Source organism: Thunnus thynnus, chromosome 18, assembly GCF_963924715.1.
Source record: "Thunnus thynnus chromosome 18, fThuThy2.1, whole genome shotgun sequence".
Lineage (NCBI taxonomy): Eukaryota > Metazoa > Chordata > Actinopteri > Scombriformes > Scombridae > Thunnus > Thunnus thynnus.
In genome coordinates, this window is record NC_089534.1 from 23,386,667 (window position 1) to 23,404,528 (window position 17,862).

A 17,862-nucleotide genomic window follows, 5' to 3' on the forward strand; every position below is an offset into this window, starting at 1 on the left:
AGTATACCAAAGCAACAGGAAGACTGCACTGCGCACGCGCGGAGGCGGCTAAATTCAAAACCCAAGACGTTAGCGTCAAGGCTCGTTGACGTCAGCTCCAATTCATTAAACAGGAGCGACATGAAAACAAATATAAGTTAGAAAATAAGTAATAACATAACCGTGTCCGCTGTAAAATACCAGGATTTAATTCATAACAACTACAAGGTATGCACAATATGTTTCTTTGATGTTCAGTTGATTTTTTTGTTCATATTGTGAATGGCTAGCTAACGCTAGCAGCCGAGTCTACACAAATGTAAGATATGTCTGGAAAAGGTCAATAACGTTGTATTTTCTTTTCTGTCATTATTAGAAATTAATACGAAATGTTTATTTGTTGATTGGAAGAGGTGTATAGGAGCAGAAAACTAGCAGTTGTTAACAAAGGTGAAATTAATTTGACGTTCAGTTTGTCGATACGTTTTCTAACGTCTGCGTAATCTTACGTTAAAATGTCGGCTGCATGTTGATAGTATGAATTGTTGTGAAAGTACGCTATTTTATAGATTATGTTGATGAAGTTAAAGTCACTTAAATCTGGTGCACAGTCATAAAAATAACTATATAGCGTAATTCATGTTTATCCAGTCCTGTATTTCCCACTGATGTCATGAAGAACAATTGTAAAATACAGATTGAATATTAACTTAAGCTGCTGTTGCCTGTGAAGGTCAATGTTTGCAGTATATATTTTTTTATAATTGTTTCCCATTTCATCATACTATAGATACGATAAGCAATGCAGTCCACACATTTCAACAACCTCCGACCCCCAACCCTAGGCCACTAACAAACAAACAACACCAACAAAAAGCCAAAACAGCGCTGCAATTATAAAAAATGAGCCAAAATGATGTCTTTACCAACACTCCTCCAAACTTTCTTTTTTAATAACAGAACATCCACTCTTTCTGGCATTTTGCATTTTCCAAATACGAGGTATAAGATGACCAAAAATCATATGATTTGTTTACCGATGACCACTTCTCTAAGGGAATAAAATAAGATATTTGATCAAGAAATAGATTAAAAGTTGGACCAGCCTTGTCTTTCCAACACGACAAAATACATTTTTTGCAAAGTAAATAACGGTGATAACTAATCAATTAATCAACTAATTGTTGCAACTCCGATCTACTGACCAATGGGAAAAGAAAATGTTAGTTGCAGCCCTATTATACTGTTGTACAGCTGATCTAGCTGAAATTCCACCCAAACATTTAACTTGTGGCTGTCATTTTTCTTATTCATTAATAGCCGAAGGCAATACATGCTGTAGGATAATGGAATTTTGCCTTAATTTTGCCTGTATGTAACAGAACAAACATTGTTTTCATATTTTCACAGTTGAAGATGGAGCCTCTAGATCCTGCCAAGACTGAGTGAGTGAAAATTATGTTGTTGAGAAAAAGCAATCATGTACCTTTTGCCTGAACCTCAAAGCTACATTCTACACTTTACCTAAAGGCCCTCTGTACACCTGGCATTGACATGTGTCTTATGATATGACTCTATTTACATTGCACTTAAAATACACCAGTGCTGAATACTGTGTTTCATGTTTTATGTTACAGTGAAACCGGTGGATTCACCAAGAGGCGCATTTCTTCTGTCAGTGATACAAATAATTTTATGGACTAAGTATACATATTTTTAACTTCGTTGTGAACAAATCAATGACATGAACCATATCATCTGCAATTTATCATTTTCAGATTTTGAAAGCACCACGGAAATCAATCATATTCCCTGACCCAGTGCAACAGGAAAATGCGGTAAATTGATTACTTGACTTGAGATTTTTACCTGACTGTGTTTATACACTATATAAAATAGTGGAGATTTTTGTTTCTAGTTAAAGTGATACTCCAACCATAATATACTTAAAGAATACAATCAATAAAAGAATAAAACTGAGAGGTAATAACATTAATTATCATTTTTATTAAGGTGAAATGTGCCAAACCTGTGGAAAAGAGGAATTCAAGAAGAGTCAGTTTTGCCGCTGCCAACAATGTTCTTCTGTTTTCAGAGTGAGACACTAGAAAAATCAAAGTCATTTAATTCTTCATATTCCACAAAGACACTGATATTTCATCCTGATCAACACTTTATCTTTACAGGGATGTGAACAATGCCTCTCCTGCCCAAAGTCAATTACAAGAGTTAATGACAACAAGTATGTAACATAGTATTATGTTTAAGTGCTGTATACAATTCTAAAATATTAAGCAGCTTTCTAATACTTGTCCTGTGTTATTCCACAGCAGCAGCAACCACACAAAATAGGTAAGATGACTTATATATCAGATGATAATCTTAGACTTACAGCTTCAAACTTTTAAAATGTGTCTGTTTTAACAACGTATATATTTTATGGTGTGTTTTCTTACATAAGAGTCCAGGTGGCAGTCACTGAAGATGGGATTCAACAAATCACAGGTAGGGATATTAATATTTATACTTTAAAAAAAAAACTATTACTAAGTGCTCACATTATATATTACACTGTAAGATGGCTCTTAGTAAATTTGAGTCTCTAAATTTAGGAATGGAGACCCTATTGAATGCCCCTCTACATGCCTCTCAACAAAGGGATAAGGTGAGCTTGGAGTCACATTGGTGTTTCATCATTTTTGTGATTCTTACCATTGTCACAATCACTTAATTGCTCAATTACATTGTTGTAATTATATTTGTTGTATTAATGCTTTATTTCATGTTAAACTTGATTTTTTTAGTGAGCATTAATTGACATAAAGTTACTTATCTTCATCAGGTCAACTTTGACTCTGGGCATGACTTCGGGGAGAAAACGGTGATGTTTTCTACAGATGATGCGTTCATGGACACGACCCACAGTCACACTATAAACATTGCCAACGATGCAGAATTACTTGCAGATTTTCCGCATCAAAACAGAACCGTTTTCTCCTCAAGTGGAGAAAAAACGATGATGTTCACTGCGGATGATGCATCCATGGATATGACCCAAAGCCATACAGTAAACATGATCAGTGGGCCAGAATCGCTATCCACTGGCAGAAACGCGGATATCAGTCTTTCCTCGTCAGTGCCTGGTTTGGATCCAGGATTTAAAAACTTCCTTGCGAATCTCTCAAAGCCCAGTGGATCCAGTGTTAATCCTCTGATTGCTCGAATGGTTCCGACCGCTGCAGCAACCGTCGACACAAATGTATCCTCGTCAACGCATAATTTGGATCCAGAATTTAAAAACTTCCTCTCGAATCTCTCAAAACCAAGTGAACCCAGTGGTAATCCTGTGATCACCAGAATGACACCTACTGCCGGAGCCTCCTTTGACGCCACTGTGGAGACAAACAGCTCCCTGGCCAAGATGAAAACACGGAGGTCTGAAGTGGATAAAGAAAATCAGGCTCCAACTTCTGTTTCATCTATTATGGAGAAGTCACAGAATAAACCCAAAAATATTAGAGAATCATCCTTTGGAGGTGCACTCTGTCCTGAAGATGATATAAGCATGGACATGACTGAAGCTCAGACAGGCCGCATCGTGGGATTCGCTGATGACGATGATCCTTTTCAGTGTCTTTTTCCCACACAAGAAATGTACTCCCGCTCTGACAGAGGGTCAAAGTCAGCAGAGAACCTGAAGACCTCACAACAGCAGAGCAGTAAAACACAAGGATCATCTGACCCAAAAGGTACTGAAACTTCTATCAGTCAACTGATTAATAAACAGGCTAATTATTTCAGCACTTATGTATATCTTGCCTTGACTTGACACATGGCATCAACATACAGTATGTTTCAGAGATGCTAATATTATTTTACTACATGTCTGCTGTTGTGTTTCCAGTTTGTGGAATAATGTCTCTTGTAAGTTGCTTTTTAACATTTGTCCAAACTTTTTTCCACAGCAGTCGTGACTGGAAATAGGTAAGTTTATTTACACCCTCACTTGGTCTGCCCATTCAACTAAATTTTAGATGAGAATATTCAGTTGAAAATCTCACCAAACCAGTCAACATTCGAGTGTGAATGAGTGGCTCAAACCTTTTCTGTCTTGTTGTCTAAAGGGTGCAGAAGGTGATCACTGAAGAAGGGCATCGACACACAACTGGTATGTTGGCAAATTGAAACAACTGTGTTTATTTCTCTGCTGCAACAATTTCATTTATGATTGAATAAAGTTTAAATTTCATTAATGCATTTCAATTTCCAAATTTAGATATGACATCATTGAAGAATCCGTCTCTACGTGCTTCTCGTCAAAGCATGTCAAAGGTGAGTTTTATAACTGCTTTTCTTTGCTGTTCAAATGAATTATCTGTTTTGCAAAAGTCTGAAAATAATTTTTCATACTGTTGTAACATTAAGTGAAACTAATAACTGCATGGAAAGTACAACATACAGTATATGTAAAGTCATATGCTAGGTTTTGGAAAGTTCTTGGTTTATGTATAAATTGCTGTTAAAATTCTTCAGTATATTTTCAAAATGTTGTGTTTTAATGCTCATTAAAGATGATTTGAACGTACATATTTAGTGAGTATATGGTAACAATGTTTTTTTCTTGTTCAGGTCAACTTTGGCACAGAAGATGAATGCAGAGAGAAAACAATAAGATTCACAGCAGATGATGCGTTAATGGACGTGACTCAGAGTCACACTGTTAACATTGCCAGTGGTCTATTAGCTCCTTCAAACCAGAGTCTTGACGTATTTCGCAGTTGTGGAAAAATGGACTATGCTTCATCTTTGGAAGAGAGACAAGGTGCAACTGAGAAGGATTTCAATCCAGAATTTAAAGACTTCCTCTCGAATCTCTCAAAACCAAGTGAACCCAGTGTTAATCCTGTGATCACCAGAATGACACCTACTGCCGGAGCCTCCTTTGACGCCACTGTGGAGACAAACAGCTCCCTAGCCAAGATGAAAACACGGAGGTCTGAAGTGGATAAAGAAAATCAGGCTCCAACTTCTGTTTCATCTATTATGGAGAAGTCACAGAATAAACCCAAAAATATTAGAGAATCATCCTTTGGAGGTGCACTCTGTCCTGAAGATGATATAAGCATGGACATGACTGAAGCTCAGACAGGCCGCATCGTGGGATTCGCTGATGATGATGATCCTTTTCAGTGTCTTTTTCCCACACAAGAAATGTACTCCCGCTCTGACAGAGGGTCAAAGTCAGCAGAGAACCTGAAGACCTCACAACAGCAGAGCAGTAAAACACAGGGATCATCTGACCTGAAGGGTACTGAAACTTCTATCAGTCAACTGATTAATAAACAGGCTAATTATTTCAGCACTTATGTATATTTTGCCTTGACTCGACACATGGCATCAACATACAGTATGTTTCAGAGATGCTAATATTATTTTACTACATGTCTGCTGTTGTGTTTCCAGTTTGTGGAATAATGTCTCTTGTAAGTTGCTTTTTAACATTTGTCCAAACTTTTTTCCACAGCAGTCGTGACTGGAAATAGGTAAGTTTATTTACACCCTCACTTGGTCTGCCCATTCAACTAAATTTTAGATGAGAATATTCAGTTGAAAATCTCACCAAACCAGTCAACATTCGAGTGTGAACGAGTGGCTCAAACCTTTTCTGTCTTGTTCTCTAAAGGGTGCAGAAGGTGATCACTGAAGAAGGGCGTCGACACACAACTGGTATGTTGGCAAATTGACACAACTGTGTTTATTTCTCTGCTGCAACAATTTCATTTATGATTGAATAAAGTTTAAATTTCATTAATGCATTTCAATTTCCAAATTTAGATATGACGTCCTTGAAGAATCCGTCTCTACGTGCTTCTCGTCAAAGCATGTCAAAGGTGAGTTTTATAACTGCTTTTATTTGCTGTTCAAATGAATTATCTGTTTTGCAAAAGTCTGAAAATAATTTTTCATACTGTTGTAACATTAAGTGAAACTAATAACTGCATGGAAAGTACAACATACAGTATATGTAAAGTCATATGCTAGGTTTTGGAAAGTTCTTGGTTTATGTATAAATTGCTGTTAAAATTCTTCAGTATATTTTCAAAATGTTGTGTTTTAATGCTCATTAAAGATGATTTGAACGTACATATTTAGTGAGTATATGGTAACAATGTTTTTTCTTGTTCAGGTCAACTTTGGCACAGAAGATGAATGCAGAGAGAAAACAATAAGATTCACAGCAGATGATGCGTTAATGGACGTGACTCAGAGTCACACTGTTAACATTGCCAGCGGTCTATTAGCTCCTCCAAGCCAGAGTTTTGACATATACTCCCTTGCAAGCCTTTCCAACCCAATGGCTCCGACTGCTGTAGCATCCTCCAAAGAAACTGTTGACACAAACAGCTCCCTGGCCCAGCTTAAAACACAGAGGGCTGATCTTGGAAAAGAAACCAGGAGCAGTGGGGAATCATTTAATGGAGGTACAATCTGTCCTGAAGATGACATAAGCATGGACATGACAGAAGCTCAGACAGGCCGCATTATAGGAATGATGGGTACAGATGACTCTCTGCAGTGTCTTTTCCCCACACAAGACACGTACCCACCAAGTGGTAATTTGAAGAGGGCAGAGGCGACTTTGCAACAGCAGAGCAGTGAAAGATTGGGATCATCCAACACTAAAGGTATAGCAAACATCCCAGATTCTCTTGACTCAATTGAAAAGCAGTGTATATCTATATTAAAAAAAAAAAAAGGTGTGACTAATCAAAATGGGACTTGAGGACAATGATGAAAATGAGAACATTGACAAAAAACTAATTTGGTTCAGAGGTTAAACCTCTTGTACAACATTTTTCTGGTATCTGCAATATTGCCAAGTAATGGATAGTAATAGTTGGACTAAGAACAACTTCAGGAGTGCCTCAGTTAAGTTTAATGATTTTTAAGTATTGGGTTTTTTGTGCTTATTGACAAGAATGACATGAACCAAAAATGTAACATTTGAACTAAAGAACAAATTGTTAATTTGATAATGTGAATTCTGATATATGGCTTTAAAAAACTTTATTTTTGTATTGTGGGATGCCGTTTTATATTTCAAAGTTGTTGTTTTTTCCTGTTGTGTGGAACAAGGGAACAGAAATCATAATGACTGAATTATGAAAAACTTACAGGGTGCTTCACTTTGGGTTAGATAGTTGTTTTTGTTTTAATTAATTTCTGTTTATTTTGTATCTCCACATTTAGGTCTAGAAACCTCATTGAAGGCTTCTTTAAAGACCAAGATGCAAAGACATCCGGTGAGTTCAATTATTTTGTTACTTAGATCTTGTAGACATTTTTTGGCAGGACCCCATCAGCGGGGCCAGCCCTATAACCGCAGTTATCCATGAGTGAGTGAGTGATTAAGTTTCACCATTGGTCAGCCAGCCGGGTGCTTTCTTCAGTAATACCATATATAAGGTGATAATGATTTTCACTTGCACATTTCGAGCATAGTAACAGCCTATGTTACCATGGATCTGTTTTGAGTCATCAACTAGTGCATCAAATCCCAGAATCCTCCCTTTCCTCATTCTTCAAAGGACAACCACATTAAATGGTACTGTCGTAAGAGTAGCGTAGCTGCTTTAAGGAATAGGGCAGTTCGTAATGTGTGTGCATAGCGAGTGTGTGGTTGAGCAAGTGTGAGAGAGCGAGCGGCGTAAAAGTGACGGTGAATGCGAGTGGAGTAGAGGAAAAGGTTAGCAATAAGTTGTCAGTCTGGCAGTAAATGTACAGTAGAGGCTACAGTGTGTCAGTTAATAAATGCTGCAGCTCTCGTCTGTTGTTTCCCCAATTTAAGGTGGATGAGATATTCTCATTTTAGTGACAATCTCAGCCGCTCCTAAACTGAGAACGGACAAATGTCTGGCTGCTGAGTCTCTTCCAAGTTTTGCTCAGCGACACCCCCCCAACCCCACACCTGCCACCATCCAAAGCAGTCAACCTAGGGGAAACACTGAAAACGTATGCAGAGTGATTGTATGTTTTCTGTTTTAGAAAGGGTTGTCAGACTATTAAAATCATTGACGACACTGAAATAGTAAAATGTTTTATTAAGAACGAAATGATAATACTAACTATGAATGTTATGTTAGAGTACATTTTCATGAATTTCATTCATTTTTGACTGTCTCCCTCAGGTCAAGTTTGATACTCAAGACAACGGCACAGAGAAAACAGTGAGGTTCACTGTAAATGATGCAGCAATGGATGTGACACAAAGTTACACTGTAAACATTGTCACTGATTTTGAACCACTGTCACACCAAAATGTGGACTTTTTACCTACTGGCGGAGAGAAGACAATGAGGTTCACTGCAAATGATGCTGCGATGGATGTGACACGAAGTCACACTATAAACATTGCCACTGATTTGAAGCCACAATTGGACCAAAATGTGCATTTTTTACCTGCTTGTGGAGAGAAGACAGTGAGGTTTACTGCAAATGATGCAGCGATGGATGTGACACAAAGTCACACTGTAAACATTGCCACTGATTTGGAACCGCTGTCACACCAAAATGTGGACTTTTTACCTACTGGCGGAGAGAAGACAATGAGGTTCACTGCAAGTGATGCGGCAATGGATGTGACACGAAGTCACACTGTAAACATTGCCACTGATTTGGAACCGCTGTCACACCAAAATGTGGACTTTTTACCTACTGGCGGAGAGAAGACAATGAGGTTCACCACAAATGATGCAGCAATGGATGTGACACGAAGTCACACTGTAAACATTGCCACTGATTTGGAGCCACAATTGGACCAAAATGTGCACTTTTTACCTGCTGGCAGAGAGAAGACAATGAGGTTCACTGCAAGTGATGCAGCAATGGATGTGACACGAAGTCACACTGTAAACATTGCCACTGATTTGGAACTGCAGTCACACCAAAATGTGGACTTTTTACCTACTGGCGGAGAGAAGACAATGAGGTTCACCACAAATGATGCAGCAATGGATGTGACACGAAGTCACACTGTAAACATTGCCACTGATTTGGTATCAGATTCTGTTCTTTCACAAAAACAAGGTCCTAACATTTTATCCACCTGCGGAAACATGGATTTTCCACCTGTGGAAACAACTGTAAAGAAGAGAGGTGAGACATCAAGTTCACGAAGAAACAGATCTTCATCAGCACTCAGTTTGGATCCAGGATTTAAAAACGTACTGTCCAAGCAGAGTGGATCCTGGGTTAATCCTGTGATCACCAAAGCAGTGGCAACATCCTTTCAAGAAACTGTTGACACAAACGGCTTTCTGGGCCAGCATAAAACACAGAAAGCTGGTGTGAACAGTGAAAACGAAGCTCCAGGTGGTGTTGCAGCTATCATGGAGAAGTCTGTAAATAAAACCACAAAGAAAGGAGGATCATCTAATGGGAATTCAGACCATACAGAGGACGATGTAAGCATAGATATCATGGAGGCTCAAACAGGACGCATTTTGGGAGAAATGTGTACAGATGAACCGCCTCAATGTCTTTCTTCCACACAAGACAGGTACGCCAGTTCTGACCATTCGAAGAAAACTGATATAACTTCACAACGAAGCAAAGAAGCACTGGAACCATCTAACCCTGATGGTGGGGAAATCACAAACCTTCCAGATTCTCCTGACTCAAATGAAACTAAGACCAGGAAAAAGCCTGAACTAAGAAATGAAACTAGTCCTTTATCACAGAAGTTGAAAAATTCCCCCAGTGCAGTTGACCATGATGTTGATGCCTTTCCTTCACGCAAGTCTAGACGAATGAGTTTAGCTGATCTCCAGTCAAAAGCAAGGCGTTTGAGCCACATGATAAATACATCTCCCGATACTGTTGCCATGGACAGCTGCACAGCACCTTTGCCTGAGTTGGACCACGACTTGGACAAAACCAAAACCAAATCCCTGCCTGTTGTGGAGCCTGAACTTGAAATGGGTTTGGCAAACACTGAAGAAAATACACAAGCTCAATGTCCTCCACAAGGAGAGCAAACATCAACTACTACAACTCCTTTCAAGCTGAATACTAAACATCTTGTGTCAAGACTCTCCATGGGAGGCTTTAAGCCAAAACTCCCCCAAAGAAGCAAAACTGGCCATCCAAAGAAGGTGGACTCAAGTCATGTGAATTCCATGAGAGAACATACAAGGACAAAAACCATCAGTGCTCCCAATCAACTGAGCAACTTGGACAATGATGTGAGTGATATTTATGATGAAGAGCTTGGTAGCTTTGAAGATTTATCAGAAACTCTGGACACAAGGAGTCCTCAGAAAGTCACAGAAAAAGTGAGTCCCTCCCAAGAGAGCAACATGGATGAGGCTTTAGAGGATGATGAATTTGAAGAGGACTTTCTCAGTGCTGTTCAAGGAAAAAAGAGACCTTTGCCAGAAGATGAAAATAATACGAAGGATGAGAAGAGAATAAAAGCATCTGTTGAGACAAGCGTTGACATTGTTGAAATGGTAAGTCAAATCAAAATACTGTAAATTCTCAAATAATGTCTGGGGCCTTTATTTACCTCAATGGCAGAGAAAACCATGTTTATATAATACATACCTTCATTTAAGCTAACTAAATTTCCTCCATGTTTACCTGCTGTCTTGGTAAATTTAGGATAATGTATATTTCCACTGCACTAATTCCATCAGTACAAAAACTGTTATGTCATATTCACCACTCTGCTACTATTCTTCTCAAACAGAAATGCTGTATTTATTCACTAATTACTTCTGATCACTTTCATTTGGACGTTTTTCGATTGCAGTAATGTTTCCTCCAATGAAACTCAACACGTCTTGCAATGATGTTTCACATAAATAGTTTTACAGTTATTTACAACAATTATTTTCATTATCAGTAAATCTGCTTATTATTTTCTCTATTTATACGATTAATCACTTGGTCTATAAAACGTCAAAAAATTGTTAAACATCACAATTTCCTACAGTCCAAAGTAAATCTACAAATTGCTTGTTTTGTCCAAAAAAAGAGTCGACAACCCAAAGATATTCCTTTTTCTCTCACATAAGAGAAACAAATTCTCACAACCGAGAACATGCTTCAGAAGTGACTCAAAGGATTAATCAATTATCAAAATATTCTGTCAATCGGCTAATGAAGTACTTAAATAATTGTTTCAGCTCTAATCCATTCTGTCATGAATGAAATCAGTATTGGTGTGAAAAAGTGAAACTCAGAGCTGTAGATTGGTGAGTATGATGACTATGTTGTTGTACTGAGGGAATTTAAGCTGTGGAAATGCATTATTCTGAATTTAAAGTTAACTCACCTCTCCTCAGTGGCAGGCTGTTATTTGAATACTGTCTTTTATTTGAGATTGGCGGTTCTTTATATTACATTACAATTTCTTGATCACTTGTGTTTTTAAAATTTCCCCCTTTGTTTCATTTTGTTGCCAGGGATTACAGTCTCATGTTACGGAGTGTGACGGTAACATTACTACAGCTCCGAGCATGACCACACAGACTATGGATTTCTCCAACAATACTCACACAACCAACAGCAAATGTGAAGCTACATTTGAGTCCAGTAAGTTTTTCTGGTTTCACATAATGTAGTCTGGTCTCATCAAGATCTTCATTTGTCCATGCTTTGTTTAGATGCTGGTTGTGTTAAATATCTTTCTTTTTTACAGCTTTTAAACACAGCCTCTTTGAATCCCAGCTTGAAGACTATGCCAATGATGTACAGAAGGTATATTGTTTTTACATATATTTAATAAATATATCTTTGAAATACCATATTTTTTCATGTCAGTTATTTAATTGCCTTTTAATGTTTTGATTACAGAAACTGGATGACGGCACCATTACAACGTTAGAGTTCTTTAAACTCTTCAACATAGACTTTGTCATCCATAATCCTCGGCAAAGTGTCCTTCCTGGCAGAGTAGGTTAAACTTCATTTATATTAAAATATATACATTATATGAAAAATAACAGCAAAATACACTGATGTGACCGTTTATTTTGTTTTTGCAGCCCAACACGGATCGTACACCAATGGATTTATTGAAAGACAGACACATTATCCGTCCTAAACAGATGGTCTATGAGACAGACGTCCTGAACCTCACAGAACAGGTGGAAGGGTATGTACCTGTGACTATATAATGCAATCATGACAAATCCGTCCCATCTAACTTGACTATTTCCATCAGGAGTCTTGAGTGTTCACATCTCATTATTAGCACCCCATCAGAGGCCTCTGTAGTTTGTTCTTATAGGTAGAAACTGTTGTGAGAAGTAGTGTGTGACTGATGTCTGAAAGATGAGATATTATAACAGAAGCTAAGAGACATGCCTGTTTTGTCCTCTTTCCAGGTTAAAAGTCCGAATGCGGGATCTAGACAAACCTCTGAAGATCATTAATAGACCTTTGTGGGAAGAGATGAGAAATTGTTCAGAGAAGGAGGTATTATTTTTCAAACTGGGATTTGTTTTCTTCTTTGTTAACATGGTTGTGTTGATTTTTTCACTTTGCAAGGGCTCAATACACAAGAGCTAAAGCAAATTTGAACCATTCAAAATGTTTTACAATTTCACCCACCCAACCCAACATTGCAGTTATATACCTTTCCAAACAAATTTCTCTAAGACCTCAAGCATTTATTCCTTTTTCTCTGATATCTATGTCCACCAGAAAAGTGTACAAGCCCTTTTAACAGTTTTTTTTTTTTATTGAATTGGTGGAGCTTGTTTTGCCTTTTGCAGTGTGTGACTAACAGAAATACTATGAATTTGGTTTACAAACTTATTCCTAACCCTAATTATATTCCCACAGTTCAAATCGTTTGGTGCAAAACTAAAAGAGAGAAACAACTTCTTCAGGAAGACGAGCAAAGTTCAGTCACATGAAATGAAGGAAATCCTGTACACAAATCTTGTTCAGGCTAATCGGGTAAGAAAGAAATACATTGAAATACTGAGTTGCAATATAGGGAATGTTTTGAGATGTGCAGTGTTTTTAAATGGAAAGTAAGTGATATTTTTCATTTTTCAGGAGGAGCAACAGAAGTTGAGAGGGACGATTGAGGAAGCAGATGAGATGATAAAAAGTCTGGATAACTGCATTAGTCAATTAGAAACAGGTATACCTACTGTGGAAAAATGACACATGACTATTCGGTTTATAATGCTACTTGTTCAGTTAGTATAAATAGACTGAATAAGTCACTACAGCAAACCAATACAAGAAGCTGTGTCAGTGTGGACATATGTCAGGTTACAGCATAAAAGTAGAGCAGAAAGTGAAAGGGCAGTAACACCTTAACTGTTTTTTGTTTTGTTTTTTTCTCAGAACTTGCAGCAGTTGAAGAGAAAGGCGCTGACGACAAACCAAGTCTGAAATTGCTTCAAGAAGGTAACTTGTGATACCACGTCATTTTTATTTATTTTTGTATTTCATGTCCTTGAATGAAGTAAATAATTGAGTTATTCTTAAACAGGATTGAAGCAAATCACAGAAACAATGGCTGATAACGAGCGGTAAGTTGAGAATATTTAACAAGCAACTTTTCCATGGAAAGTGTGACAGGAAGACAGATTATTACCTTTAGGTACTATGTTTACATACTTACTACAGTATAAATGCATAAAGGTTTCTTTTTGTTTGATATATCTTTTCATTGCATTTTATTTTCATTGCCACAGACAAATAGCTGAACTGGAGATGCAGAAGAAGCAGAATTCAAGTAAACTGAACAGGCTGAAAGCTGAGACGAGGAACTTTGAGAGCCACATCGACATGCTGCATACGTCAGTTTCTGATTTTAATGTGTTTTCACATCTTAAGACAGTTGTCTCACTATTAATTGTTGATAAATGAGTTTTTATAGCCGGACTGATTCTGGATTTTTGGGGCCAATACTGATATTAGGGAGTAAAAAAAATCCAATATCGATATATTGGCTGATATTCTTTCCATGTATGTATATATGTATGTATTTTTTTAAAGATAAAATATATATAAAATGCTGCCTATGTAACTTTAAAAAAATAAAAAATATTGGATAACATATATGATGACACTGATTATATAGAGGTATATCGGCTTTGTAGTTTATAGCTCTAGTTTTTCAGCTTTTATATTTAAAGAGTGATTAGCTTTTTGTTAATTCCTTTCCTCAGGGTGAATGAATGGAGGTTTGGAGAGAAGAGAGGAAACTGCACTTTCTACACTCTCCTCCATGAAACCTTGTATCTGCATTTGATGTATGAAAACTCCAATGGTAAGATTTTTTAATCGTGGTCTTAAACACACCCAGGGGAGGGTATGCAGTGAATTGTTTTTAACAGTTGACATGCTACAATCATTTTTTTGAGTTGTGTTTAAATGTGCATTTGCATTTCTACAGGCAAATTTTAAAAAAAATTAAAAAACATTGTTGCACTCCACAGGCTGATTCATTATTTAAACCATAATGAACCTTTAGCCACACTTCAATCACTCATGTCAGAGTGATTGACATGAGTGTTGACTTTTGCTCCCCATCCAAACTTTTTAACAGTATTTAAAACTGTGTTTAAAAGTGTTTTTACAAACTTGTGGTTTTGAAAGGACTGATCTGTATTTTCACTCACAGCAGAACTTCTCATCTCATCTTTAACTTTATGTTTGTTTTTTGAAGGAAATGATGCTGATAAAGAGACCGAGCGCAAAATATCAGACATCACTTTCAAATTTCAACTTGATGGTAAGAAAAGTACAAAATACAAAAACTAGTATTTCATGTCATCTCTTCTGAATCTTTGTTGATATGCATGTTGTGTGCCTCTGTTTGTACAGGTTAAAATCTTGGCTCATGTCTGTTTCTCATCTATTCACCTCTCTGCTTTCTGTTGCAGATGAATATTACTGTATTGGCCCGAATATAAGACCATATTTAATTTGAAGATGACATTTTTTAAAAAAGAAAGTGCGTGTCGTCTTAGTGTTGCATTATGAGTTGTTTGTAGCCTTAGTGTTGTTAGGCTAGTGAGTGTTTCTAAGTCTGTTTATAGTGAGTCTGTTAGTCAGCACTAGGAGCGTTTCATTAGTTCAGTTTAACCTGCAGGAGTTGTTGAAGGCTCCTGTAACACATTTTTCTACTGCGGAGGAAATGATTTGTCTCCCAGTGTCTTTACTGAAGAAAAGAACCGCCTGTCAAGCAGCCAAAAATGATTTCTCTCACAGGCAACTAAGAGCTCAAAAACCAGTCTGAAAAATTCCAACTGCCAAAGAAAATCATTTCAACGCTTGCATCAATTGTTATAGAAACTTTCCCAACAGGACGAGCATGAAAATGTGCTTTTTCAAAAAACAGGTGTTGGAAAAGTGGGTTTTGTCTTATATTCGGGGCAATATAGTACTGTAATCCTTGGTCATTACTTGTTTACTATGTTTATGTATAAAGAAAATACCACAGGATACATTTAATCTCCAGACGCAGTCCAAATACAAAGCATGTTGATGTATTACAAGTTGTCTGTTTTTACCATTGGTGTTTTGAGCATGAGGGACATTCTTGTTACTGGTTATTTAAAAACAATTAAAGTACATTTTATTTTCTAACTAGATGAGAAGTCGCAGTGCCATGCTCGCCTTGTTCACAAACTGGTCTCTCAGTACATCGAAGGAGAAACTGCCTGGGTGGAGAAGTATCCAACACATGGACATGTCCGAATGGTAGGTGTGGATGGAGTTGAAAGTAAGACTCAGACATGGCTTTTGTTGACTGGATCACGTGTTGTCACATCTTGTTTAGGATCAGATTTGAAGGTGGTAGTTGCCAAACATTCAGTCTTTTTAATGGTGTTCTTGTCATGGTTACAGTTAAGTCGCACTGAATCTTTCCACTGAGGTATTTTATCTTTTGTATCCAGCTGCTCCATGATGTGGCTTTGGTGGTGAGTCACTGTCGTCTGCTGGGAGAGGAGGTGCGTCTGCTGAAAATGTGGGGCGGTCTCAGACTCGATATCCTGGACATCAGCTGTGTGGACACTCAGTAAGAACTCTTAGCTAGAGTTAGCTAGCCTTCTAATATTTAGATAATTTTATGATGATACATCATCAACATTTTAGTTTATTTTGCCTTCATGAAGTACAGGAATTAGAAACTGCAATGAAAATGATTGTGCACATATTGATTTGAAGCACAAATTCAGCCTTCAATTCATAATAAAAAGAAAACAACAGAAACTCTTCTATAATGTAATGGTTGCAATAATTTAGCCCTGTGCACCAGCAGCAGTAATTTAACACTATATGAGTTGCTTCCACTAGCAGTCTAATTTGGTGATTCCAAAATGCTCAAAATTACTTTTTCTTATTGACTTTTAAACATTTACTCAAAATCCTGTTAAGAAAGATGAATGGTCTTTCTTAAATTGTTAAAGTAGAACAGATTTCACATCTTTTCAAAAACAAAGCTACATAATCTAAAATCCCGTTATCTTATTGCAGAGTACGGATTGTCTTCAGCAGCCTCAAGAAATTCTCCAAGTTTGAGGTTATCTTCTCTGTCAGTTTGACCGGCTACTTCTATGTCCTGCAAGTAGAGAGCTTCAAAAACATCATTGGAAGCACAACGTAAGTATGACTCAAATACAAATGAATACATTTAGTGTTAATTAAGATAGACCTCTCTTGGCTTTCCAGTGGAGTGATATGCACCTTTCAACACACTAACAGCAGTGTTGTGGTAGCACAAGAATATTAAAGCTGTGTTAGGTAATTTCTAGACAACCAAAGGCAAGAAAAAACATTAAAGAAACGTGAAAAAAAACACTATTTTACATTTCTTGTATGTGCAGGATCCAGCAGATTGAAGAGATTGTGGCATCGTTCAGTCCAGCCCGGAACGTCTTGACGAAGACTGTCAAGAAGATTCATGATAATCTACTTCGTTGAGACCAGTATGGAATTAAGACTGATTGTCCTCCATCTCTCTTGTACAATATGGATGTTTAAAAATTAATGTTGATAGGTTTGTTGTGTGCCTCACTTTGTACAGTTTATAATCTTTACTCATGTCTGTTTCTCATCTATTCACCTCTCTGATTGCTTTCCATTGCAAATTAATATTATCATATTTGCCCAAATCTAAGACCATATTTAATTTGAAGATGACATTTTTTTAAAAGAAAGTGCGTGTCGTCTTATTTTGGAGGACTAGACAATAGCGTGTTCACAAGATCAGAGATCCTTATTGAATGGAGAATGTAACAATGGCTCATACAGAGAGTGTTGCATTATGGGTTGTTTGTAGCCTTAGTGTTGCTAGGCTACTGAGTGTTTCCAAGTCTGTTTATAGTGTGTCTGTTAGTCAGCGCTAAAAGTGTTTCATTAGTCCAGTTTATCCTGCAGAAGTTTCTGAAGGCTCGTGTTGAAAATTTAAAAACTTAAAATTCTATTAATCAACCTTTTGCTATAAAAAATAAAATGATGTACAGGTTCCAGAGTCTGTGTTTTTTGTCCTGGGTGTGCAAGAAGTAGTGACTTTTCACCATATTTTGTGTCTTTGTAATACAACTGCACTTGTTAAGAATTTGCTTTTTGCAGTAACTGTCATTACATTTTGTTTATGATATTGTAATCTTCCAAAATGGGTAACAAAGCACAGAGAAGAGCACCATGAATGTTAATCAATCTGCCAGAATACAGGAAATGTGATTAGTGCAGTATGGAATAATAAAGGTTGCTTTACTTTAGTGATGATTGATGTACATATTACACTCTCAGCCTTCCTTCACCAGCTTGTGTACAACCTGTAGTTTGAAAAATGGGTTTAGCATACAATATAGATCAATAATAGAAATCAATTTGCAGAATGTG

At 37.2% G+C, this 17,862-nt stretch overlaps 1 protein-coding gene across 3 annotated transcripts; it reads left to right on the forward strand.

Moving 5' to 3' along the window:
* Positions 1-45: 45 nt before the first annotated feature.
* knl1 (kinetochore scaffold 1) lies at positions 46-17,486 on the forward strand. 3 transcript variants are annotated; one of them, XM_067571693.1, is made up of 36 exons: positions 46-207; positions 1,390-1,424; positions 1,617-1,653; positions 1,758-1,817; positions 1,993-2,075; positions 2,166-2,221; positions 2,310-2,331; positions 2,441-2,484; positions 2,592-2,644; positions 2,822-3,728; positions 3,945-3,963; positions 4,104-4,147; positions 4,256-4,311; positions 4,609-5,287; positions 5,507-5,522; positions 5,663-5,706; positions 5,815-5,870; positions 6,167-6,665; positions 7,231-7,283; positions 8,169-10,490; positions 11,448-11,577; positions 11,684-11,742; positions 11,839-11,937; positions 12,030-12,139; positions 12,372-12,462; positions 12,832-12,948; positions 13,051-13,138; positions 13,348-13,410; positions 13,496-13,535; positions 13,701-13,805; positions 14,178-14,278; positions 14,678-14,743; positions 15,605-15,714; positions 15,912-16,033; positions 16,492-16,617; positions 16,842-17,486. In XM_067571693.1, exons 2-36 carry the CDS (start codon positions 1,396-1,398, stop codon positions 16,936-16,938), a joined length of 6,603 nt encoding a protein of 2,200 aa, XP_067427794.1. In that variant the 5' UTR covers positions 46-207; positions 1,390-1,395; the 3' UTR covers positions 16,939-17,486. The 3 variants fall into 3 exon arrangements, with proteins under 3 accessions (XP_067427794.1, XP_067427792.1, XP_067427793.1); XM_067571691.1 differs by having other exon boundaries at positions 47-207; positions 5,504-5,522; XM_067571692.1 differs by having other exon boundaries at positions 47-207; positions 3,948-3,963; positions 5,504-5,522.
* The last annotated feature ends 376 nt before the right edge of the window (positions 17,487-17,862 follow it).

Excerpts from the sequence above, each read along its gene's own strand:
- knl1 (XM_067571691.1), top strand. The coding sequence starts at position 1,396 with ATGGAGCCTCTAGATCCTGCCAAGACTGA. Across the intron at positions 5,871-6,166 it reads CTCGTCAAAGCATGTCAAAG|GTCAACTTTGGCACAGAAGA; the intron begins GTGAGTTTTATA and ends TTTCTTGTTCAG. Across the intron at positions 16,034-16,491 it reads ATCAGCTGTGTGGACACTCA|AGTACGGATTGTCTTCAGCA; the intron begins GTAAGAACTCTT and ends ATCTTATTGCAG.